Genomic DNA, 9,783 nt, shown 5'->3' with positions numbered 1-9,783 from the left:
TGCGCCGGAGCCCTCAGGTGAGCAGGCCCTCGCGGGTTCAAGGATCCCCGTGCCTCTGTGGGCTGCGCATTCCGACTAGCCTTAGAGCCCGCTCCGCTGGGGACCCGCCCCCTTCGCTGACCACGTGACCCGAGTTCGGTAACCCTTGACCTTCTGTACCGCACCCCACCACCTCTTGATCTGTGATGAGTGAAGCTGCGTGGGAGGATGCGCGTCGCGGAGGCCGGTAGAGGTCAGTTCCCACGCCTCCTTACCAGTGTGGCTAGGGTCTGATGATGTAGAGGGGAGGTTGAGGAACGAGAGACCTTGGTCAGAGGCCTGACTTTGTAGGTCTTAATGTGGGCACGTAATAGGGAAACCCTTCGCGCCTTCACCCATTTTACAGATGGAGAAAGAGAAGCTTACCATTATCTGTTGGCGGGTCTCCAACGCCAAGTCTTCCGTCTGGGAATCCAGGCCTTGTTCCCCACATAGCTCTCCGCTCTTGATGAAGAACAAGAGTTTGAGCCTCTACTCCCTACTTAGTGCTCGCTGGGTGACCATGGACAAGTCATTTCACATTTAGCCTCTCTGAGCTTTGATTTCTTTGGCTGTGAAATAGACATAAGTTTACATAATACCTACCCCATTGTTGATGAGGATAAAAGGAAGTATAAGCGTATACAGCACTTAGCTCAGTACCTCAGGCATGGCATGTGCTTAGAAAAATAGCTATTCTTTATTTGTTTTTTTTTTTCAGCAAGTGTTTATTGAGGGCGTATTATGTGTTGACACTGCCAGACACGGGGAATGCAAAGGTGAGCAAACAGGCATGATCCTTGCCGGCACGGACCTTACAATCTAGTGGGGAGGTAGGTGTTATCAAAAGTTACACAAATATATAATTACAAACTGTGATAACTGCTTTGAAGGCAAAGTACTGGGACAGTATGGGAGTTCTGAGAAGACTTCCCTGAGCAAGTAACATTTGAACTGAGATCTGAAAGAGCAACTGGGCATTTACTAGACAACGGGATTGAGGGTGGAGAAGGTGCAGGAGAGCGTTTCAAGTAGAGGAAACGGAATATATGGTCATCCTGAAATAAGGCGTTTTAGAAAAAATGAAAAGAGGCCACGGACAGGCATGCAGAGCACAAGAGGGTGGGACAAGGTGTAGCAGAAGTCGGTGCATATTTAGGGTCCTGGAGCCGTGCTACAGGTTTGTTCTTTATTCCAAAGGCAATGGGGAACCATTGGGAGAAATGCCGCAGGGAGGCCAGAAAGGATGCCCATTGGATTTTGGGACCTAGAGGTCATTGGTGACCCAGTGAGTCCCGCCAGAGAGGAATAGGGGGCAGTGACTGTGTGGGTCACTGGGGAACTCGGCCTTGCAGCCCATGGGGCTGATGCCTCACTTTGGCCCATGGGGACCTACCTTCTAAATGTGGTGTGTGTTAGAGTCTGTCACAGCCACAGTATTTTATTGGGTTCTTATTCTGTCATATCCTGTAAACGGAAGAGCAGGTTCCTGCTTTTAAACCTTGCAGCCAAACTTGGGAAGACCAGACACATGGGCGGAAACTTAACTACTAAAAGCTTGACAGTCTCAAATGCACATGGGGTAGGAAGACCTCAAAGGAGAGACCAGATTTGCCTTGGCAAAGAGGAGGGGGTGGGGGTTTGGAGTAGGGAGGGTGACAGACCAGCCTGAGCATTGGTGGTGGAGAGGCGAAGGCAGGCTGGCAGACACAGGCTGGTCTCACTGGGAGGTGGGATCAGCTTGATGAACAGCTGTGAGGATTTGGGACCAAACACAGAACGTTAAGCCGGTGAGTTTGGGCTTCCCTTTTATGAGCATTGGAGAAATATTGAAGATTTTGAGCAGGGAATGTCAGGATAAAAGTAATGTTTTTCATCAAGATCTAATACATGGTGGTTGTAGCAAGAATCAGAAGGAAGAAGACACGAAGTTTTAGTTTCTGTTTTTAATGAATGCTGGTAACGTCTTTCCTTTGTGTAGTGTGCCGGTCCCTGACTTTCTCCTACACCATCTCATTTTATCCTCAGAGAAGCCTGTGAGTACGAGAGGGCATGAATTATTGTTTTGAATTACAGTTTAGGACACCAGGGTTCAGATTGATAACAGTCACAACCAAATTTACACAGGAAATGGTAGGGCAGGGCTGGGACCCAGCTCTGTGGACCCCAGGGCCAGGCACTTTCTCAGGAGTCCCTGCTGTCTCCCTGTGGCCCAGCCCAAGTCTGCTGCTTGCTCTGAGTCTCAGTTTCCTCACCTGGACACTAGAGCCTTTGTGGCTCCTTGTTTGGGGATTCTGGAACAGGAGCTGCAAGACTGGTTTAGAGGGCCTGTGTCGGACTCCTGGGCTCAGAGGGGGATGGGTGGCTTTTAAACCTTTCCTCCCCGTTCTCAGCTCCACGGGGACCATGTCGGAACGAGAAGAGCGGCGGTTTGTGGAGATCCCTCGGGAGTCAGTCCGGCTCATGGCAGAGAGCACGGGCCTGGAGCTGAGTGATGAGGTGGCGGCCCTGCTCGCAGAGGATGTGTGCTACCGTCTCAGAGAGGCCACCCAGGTACGCTCCCTGCCAGTACCCCCAGCTCTCCTTGGCAACCCCCTCCCACAGGGGTCTATTCCCCAAACATACAGGGAGCCTACTGTGTGCTTTGAGGGAATGCAGTGGTGGCTTCCTGCCCTTCCCAGAGCGCCCTTTCTAGCCAGCTGGGCTCCCAGCAAACAAAACTCTTGCTGGGCATCTTCTCGTGTTCCTCACAACAGCCCCGTGGGCAGGCCAAGCAGGTTCATGTTTATATTCTGCGTGTGAGAAACAGAGGCCCAGAGAGGGACCGTGACTTTGGGGGTTGTCTGCATAAGAGCAGAGCTGGAATCCAGGCTTTCTGATAGCTGGTCTAGTGTCCTTGCCTCCTCCCTAGGTTCCTGCTTGGCACTGGGGGCCCCGCAGCCTCTGCTCGCTGTCCCCTGACTCTGTTTCTCCCCTCCCAGAATAGCTCTCAATTCATGAAACACACGAAACGGCGCAAGTTGACCGTGGAGGATTTTAACAGGGCCCTCAGATGGAGCAGCGTGGAGGTGAGTGCGGCGCAGGTTGCAGAGGGCTCAGCTGGCATGAACTCACTCCCATGCCCAGCTCAGGGCTGGCAACGCAGTAAGACTTGAAGACCATGTGCACACACGAGGGGAGTCGCAGCTACCTCAGGCCAGGTGCCCGGCTTGGGCCCCTAAGGCCTATGTGTTTAGAAAACGGGGAAAGGAAGTCCCGGGCACTGGGCGGTTAGGGGCAAATGGGACTTGAGCTGGGCCTGAAAGGGAGACGCGGGTTAGACCAAGGAAAGAGAAGGCGTTCTAGGGGAGCATGGGTGTTAGGATGTCCTGCATGGGTGTCGTGGGGCCGGGAGTTGGGGAAGGCCATGTTTAGCAGAGAGCAGTGTTTTCCAAGTCGGGTCAGTGTGAGGTGGCCCAGCAGCCTGGGGGCGGGGCTCGGAGCCCAGATGGACCTAGGAGAAGAACCTCGTCCTCCTCCTTGACCTGGTGAGCTTTGGATGCTCCAGCCGAGTTCCCAGCGATGGGCCTGAAGCCTCAGGCATCCCCGCCTTCTCTCAGGACTTCTGGACTTCCTGCAAATGTAGGCTCCCCGCCCTGGTCGGGAGATCACCTTTTTCCTCCCCAGATTCAGCTGCTCTCCAACCTTCTCTCTGCTCAGGCCGTTTGTGGTTACGGATCCCAGGAGGCGCTGCCTCTGCGCCCTGCCAGGGAGGGTGAGCTCTGCTTCCCTGAGGACCGAGAGGTGAACCTGGTGGAGCTGGCCCTGGCCACCAATATCCCCAAAGGCTGTGCCGAGACCGCTGTGAGAGGTGACTGTCAGGGTCCTGCCTGGGGTGGGGACAAGAGCTGGGTTGTCAGAGGAGTGGTGAATGGGGCAGGACTCAATGGGGCGGGTGGTCCCAGAAAGGGGAGAAGCCCAGGCTGACCTATCTCTCTGCTCTGGTTCTAGTTCATGTCTCCTACCTAGATGGCAAAGGGAACCTGGCACCTCAGGGATCAGGTAAACGGTAGTGTGGGCAGTGGGCTCTCTGGGTCAACCTTCCTGCCTTAGGAGCTGAGGGTGTTGCCTCTACACCCGAGTCTTCATCTGACAAGTATTTCCCAATGCCCTGTTCTAAGTGGGCACTGCTTCCTGCCCAGAGGGCTCAGAGCTGGAGGCGGGAGCCCAGACCCGTAACAGTCCTGATGCCATGGGCTGGATGCTGGGGGTGCCCACGGAGTCTGGGCAGCATGCTGGGGTTCCTGGGTGCAGGTGTCTCACTTCCATCATCTGCTGAGCAGAGCTCGGGGCTTGCGGGCTGAGCAGGAATCTGCCCGCAGAGGGTGGGAGGCGGTGTACAGGGCACAGGGGTGTGGAGAGGCTGTAAGGTCAGGGCATGGTGGGCTGCTCAGAGCGGCTGGTGGCTCTGTGCTCTGGGTGCCCAGTCTGAATGGGCTTCTTGGAGGAGCGTGAGGAAGGTGGTCATCGGGGAGTAGACAAGGGAGGCCGAGAGAAGGCTGGGCTCTCCACCTTGACCACGTCCTGCCCATCGCCTCACAGTGCCCAGTGCTGTGTCTTCACTGACCGATGACCTTCTCAAGTACTACCAGCAGGTGACTCGTGCTGTACTGGGGGATGACCCGCAGCTGATGAAGGTGAGCGAGTGAACTCGAATCTGGGACACAAAGTCCAGTTTTTGAATTCCCATGAAATTCTTTTAGATGCCTACTTCCTGTCCCCTCCACACCGACAGACTGATGTGTGTGGAAGCTGTTTTTAGTGGCGGGGAGTGGGGGTGCTCTGAAGCTTGGTCCTCTTCCGGTACTGACTCCCCTTCCTACTCTGGGAGGAACCGTGTGCCTTAGGGAAATGGGCAGCTCAGCAGGGCCCTTTGTCGGGCTCAGGTGGTCTGTCTCCCCACACCTCGATTCCAGAGCCCACTCTTGGAGTGTTTGTTGTCCTAGGGCTAAGTGGGGTATCCACATTGTAGCTTTCATTTTCCTGGACTTGAGACGGGGAGGAGAAGAGGAAGTAGATGGACCGATGTCAGGGCGCCGGTCAGGCCTGCTCTGAGACCTGCTCTTCAGTCCTTAGTCCCTGGGTCTCATGCCTGCCCTGCGCTTGAGTCTCTGCAGCTCCACAGGGCCTACTGGACAGTACCCGTGTCGTCACTTTGGCTGTCCGTAGCCTCCCTCTGGTTGAGGGTTTTGCATCCTCCATGTCTTCGTGTGTCTGGCTGCTGCAGCTGCAATTTCCCTTGAAAATTAGAACTGTTGCTGCCGTACATTCCTGCCTGAGAAGCTTGGCTGCGATTCCCCGGGCTCGGTGCAGGATCGGGGTGGGGTCTGGGAGCTGAGCTCCTTTCTCGCTGGCCTGTCTGCTTTCACAGCACCTAAGCTTAGGATCTTCATCCTAAGTTTGGAGGGAACGTTCCGGGTGGTGGAGGTTTTACTCATTTACTTTAATGTCTTTTTTCTGCTTTTAAAAGTAATACCAGCATGTTTATTATAGAAGTATTGGAATACAAAAACAAAGTAGGAAGTGAAAGTCTCCTATGGAACCATCCGCACCTTTTTCCCCCCGTGTATAACAATGATCACTCTAGTATAAACCAAGTGGTGTTTTCTAAACATGGGGTTTTAGAATAAATGCTTTTCTTGGTTAAAAATATGTTGGGCATTTAGGTTGTCTTAATACATTTTTTTTTTTATTACAGACAATGCTATATAGGTATGTGTGTGGGTTTCTTTTATAGGAGTTAAATTTATAGAAGCAGAATTGCTGAATCAAAGTGTATGAACATTTAAAACTTTAGTACATAAGTGCTAAACTGTCCTAAAAAAAAATGTCGATATCTCCTTGGGGCTGACGGATTCAGGGCAGTGTGGCCCCTTCCTTTTCAGATCGCTCTCCAGGACCTGCAGACCAACTCCAAGATCGCAGCGCTCCTGCCTTACTTTGTTTATGTGGTCAGTGGGGTAAGTGACCATGCTGGGGCAGGGGAGACTGTTTTGTGGGGAAGAGATCACCCAGCAGCATGCAGGGCTCACGGCAGGTGCCATCCGAACGGCAGGTTCCTGTGCACCCTCATGCCCCACTAAGCACCCTTTTCTACCAACAGGTGAAATCTGTAAGCCACGACCTGGAGCAGCTGCACCGGCTCTTGCAAGTGGCTCGGAGCCTGGTCCGGAACCCACACCTCTGCCTGGGGCCCTATGTCCGCTCCCTGGTGGGCAGTGTCCTCTACTGTGTCCTGGAGCCACTGGCTGCTTCCATCAACCCCCTGAATGACCACTGGACCCTGCGGGATGGTGCTGCCCTCCTGCTCAGCCACATCTTCTGGTAGCCATTGGGGCTAGAGCTGTATAAAGGGTGGGACAGCTGCAGAGCTGAGTGGGCTGGGGTAGGGAGATGGGATGAAACTTCTGGCTTTGAGGCCATATTGAGAGGTCGGGAGCCTCTTCCCTTAGAGCTTTCAAGTTGATGTGTTGTGGCATACTGGGATTCTACAAATGGTTGACAAGTATGCCAAAGCTTTGGTTCTTCAGCCTTCAGGTACCAGGCCAGTCACTGCTAGCCACCTTATTCACTTAATCCAGTGTGCCACACAAGTGCTATTTTCTCTGAGTGCTGTGACTTGAATCCTGTTGGGCAGCACTGTGCCTCATCCCTTCTCTGACTAAATGTTGCTCCCACAGGACTCATGGGGACCTTGTAAGTGGCCTCTACCAGCAGATCCTGCTCTCCCTGCAGAAGGTCTTGGCAGACCCTGTGCGGCCTCTCTGCTCTCACTACGGGGCTGTGGTGGGGCTGCATGCCCTTGGCTGGAAGGTGAGGATCCTGGCCTTGCTCACGGAGCCATAAGAGCTCCCATTTGTGATTGGAAAAATATTGTGTCTTTTATCATAAAAATTTTGGTCCATGCCTGCTGCTGCCGTGTACTGAATTCTTGCTTTAGGCCAGGCTCAGGGATAGCTTGACTTCTGTACATAAATGTCTCATCCTTTCAAAAGTCCTGCACTTTTTAACATTGTTAACATACTAACAAAAGTCCTATTAATACATTCCTATTTCATGAATTCCTGCCCATTCTCTTTTATCACATTGAGGAATTATCCCTCACTTCCTCTTGTACTGAGTATATTTTAAAAAGGAATGGATACTGAGCTTTGTCAGGTACCTTTTTAGCGTCTGTTGAGATTACCAAATGATTATGCACCTTAGTTCTGACAATTTGATAGGTTACATGAATGGATTTTTCTGCTGAATCACTCTTGCCTACCTGGAATAAATTCTTTTGCTGCTGTTGAGATTTTTTATTGGAATTACATTGAATCAGTTAGGTCAATTTTAAAGCGAATTAACATCATTAATAATAATAAGTCTTCTCGTCCACGAATGTCATATCTCCCTTTTTTTTTAGGTCTCTCACTGACTTTTAGAATCCTTTCATAATTTTACCTGAAGAGAACTTACGTATACGTTATTAAATTTAGGCCTTAGTTTCTTGCTGTTCTTTGATGCTGTTGTAATGGTGTCTTCTTTCTATGTATTAATTGCTTATTGGTATATAGAAACAATTGACTCGTATATTCAGCTACTTTACTGAACTTTCATTTGTGGATTATTTTGGGTTTTTAATGTAGATTATATCATGTGCAAAAAATGACAGCTTTATTTCGTCTTTTCTAAACCTAATCCCTTTGATTTCTTTTTATTATTTCATTGCTAGGATCACTAATATCATTTTACATAAAGTGATAGTGGCAAACGTTGTCTCACTTCCAATTTTAAAAGAAATGCTAATAACCTTTCCCATTTAGGATGATGTTTATGTTGTATGTTTATAGATAACCTTTCTCAGATTAAGAAAATTATATTTTTAGTTTTATCATTAATCTGTGTTGAACTTTTACCACATGCTTTTTCTGTATCTTTTGTTAATATGATTAATTGGATATAGAGATTTTCTAATAGTAAATCTTTACATTTCTAGGATAAATTTGGTCATGGTATAGTCTTTAAAAATATCTAAAACTTTATTGCAATATAATGCATTTTATATTGCATTACTGTTGTATTTACTAAATTTTAAAAGAATTTGTCTGTATTCTCAAGGGAAATTGATTGTTTCCTCTCATATACTGTCCTTGTATGGTTTTAGAATCAGGGTTATACTGGCCTCATAGAATGAGGTGGGATTGAGTATTTCTTTTTTGTCTTTGTTTTAATAAGATTAAGATGCTCTTTTCCTTGCATGCCTGTAGTTTGTAACTTTCGGCATGGTGTTTTATTTGTGGTTAGATTTTTAACTACCATAGTTAAAGAATTATTTAAGCTTTCATATTTCTTGAGTCAGCAAGCAGCGTTATATTTTCCTAGGAACTTGTCAATCTTGTCAGTATTTTCAAATCCTCAGACTGTGGATGACTAACTGAAGAACTCTTATCCATTGAAGTCCATCAGAAATGTCACCTCCTCTGTGAAGTCTTAATTCCTTTCCCCAAATTAATCAGAGTCCAGCTCTCTGATCAGTTGTGCTTTTGTGCTTTGAACTGAATCCTAGTTTCCATCCAAGCGAGGACCATACTTGCCTATTGACTGTAGGGCAGCAGTTGGCAGGCTAAATACCTCTGTTGTTAGCACTGGGCGTCACTTATATCCTCTTAGCCCTTTTGTCAGTGAGGTGGCACATATGTCAGTGATGGTGGGGTCACTTTATATTGTTTGCCTTTGTACCCAGTCCTTATTCCCAGTGCTTAGCGAAGGCTTTGGTATACAGTAGGTTCCAAATAAATGTTGGCTGAGAATGCCAAGCAGGAAATTTAGGAGGACTGAGTCATGTCTGGTATCTGAGCTAAAAGTAGGTCTTTCATGGGAAAGGATATTTGACAGGCAATGAGCAATAAAGAGGCACTCACTGCATTCCTTCTCTCCCTTCCAGGCAGTAGAACGAGTCCTGTACCCACACCTGTCCACTTACTGGACAAATCTGCAGGCTGTGCTAGATGACTATTCAGTATCTAATGCCCAGGTTAAAGCAGATGGGCATAAAGTCTATGGAGCCATTCTGGTGAGTGCCAGCCCCTCCCAGGCTCCCTTCCTTGCATGAGCTCAGCAGGCTTACTTTGGAATACTTGATGGGCCCAGGTTCCTCCCAGTTCTTGCGTATCCTAATCCCTCTGCTCTTACAGGTGGCCGTAGAGCGACTGCTCAAGATGAAGGCCCAGGCAGCAGAGCCCAACAAAGGTGGCCCAGGCGGCAGGTGGTGCCGACGCTCCGATGACCTGCCCTGGGACAGCCTTCTCCTTCAGGAGTCTCCTTCCGGGGGCAGCGCAGAGCCAGGCTTTGGGTCTGGCCTCCCATTGCCGCCTGGAAGCGCAGGGCTGGAGGAACCTACCCCTTCCGTGACCCTGGCGGACACCTACCGGGAGCTCTACGCCTTCTTCGGTGACAGCTTGGCCACCCGCTTCGGCACGGGTCAGCCCGCGCCCACGGCCCCCCGGCCGCCCGGGGACAAGAAGGAGCCGGCAGCCGCCCCGGACTCGGTACGGAAGATGCCGCAGCTGACGGCCAACGCCATGGTCAGCCCCCAGGGCGACGAGAGCCCCCGGGGCAGCGGCCCCTCGTCGGCCTGTGCGCCGCACCCGCGACGTCTTCCAGAAGAGCCGTTTTGCCCCGCGCGGCGCCCCTCACTTCCGTTTTATCATCGCCGGGCGGCAGGCCGGGAGGCGGTGCCGCGGG

General features: G+C 50.5%; 1 protein-coding gene across 1 annotated transcript in view; it reads left to right on the top strand.

Moving 5' to 3' along the window:
* The first annotated feature begins 6 nt into the window (after positions 1–6).
* The window catches only part of TAF6L (TATA-box binding protein associated factor 6 like), a 10,004-nt gene continuing 227 nt past the window's right edge, over positions 7–9,783 (top strand). Inside the window, 14 exon segments of the mRNA XM_025046303.1 lie at positions 7–17; positions 740–797; positions 2,000–2,054; positions 2,412–2,571; positions 3,000–3,086; positions 3,718–3,868; positions 4,009–4,059; positions 4,600–4,694; positions 5,943–6,017; positions 6,161–6,381; positions 6,738–6,870; positions 8,984–9,112; positions 9,234–9,682; positions 9,684–9,778. Coding sequence (XP_024902071.1) covers positions 2,425–2,571; positions 3,000–3,086; positions 3,718–3,868; positions 4,009–4,059; positions 4,600–4,694; positions 5,943–6,017; positions 6,161–6,381; positions 6,738–6,870; positions 8,984–9,112; positions 9,234–9,682; positions 9,684–9,778 — 1,633 coding nt within the window. The 5' untranslated portion in view covers positions 7–17; positions 740–797; positions 2,000–2,054; positions 2,412–2,424.

Source organism: Pteropus alecto, unplaced genomic scaffold (genome assembly GCF_000325575.1).
Source record: "Pteropus alecto unplaced genomic scaffold, ASM32557v1 scaffold43, whole genome shotgun sequence".
NCBI lineage: Eukaryota > Metazoa > Chordata > Mammalia > Chiroptera > Pteropodidae > Pteropus > Pteropus alecto.
The sequence above is the reverse complement of the archived record's forward strand: the minus strand, read 5'-3'. Positions and strand labels throughout refer to the sequence as shown.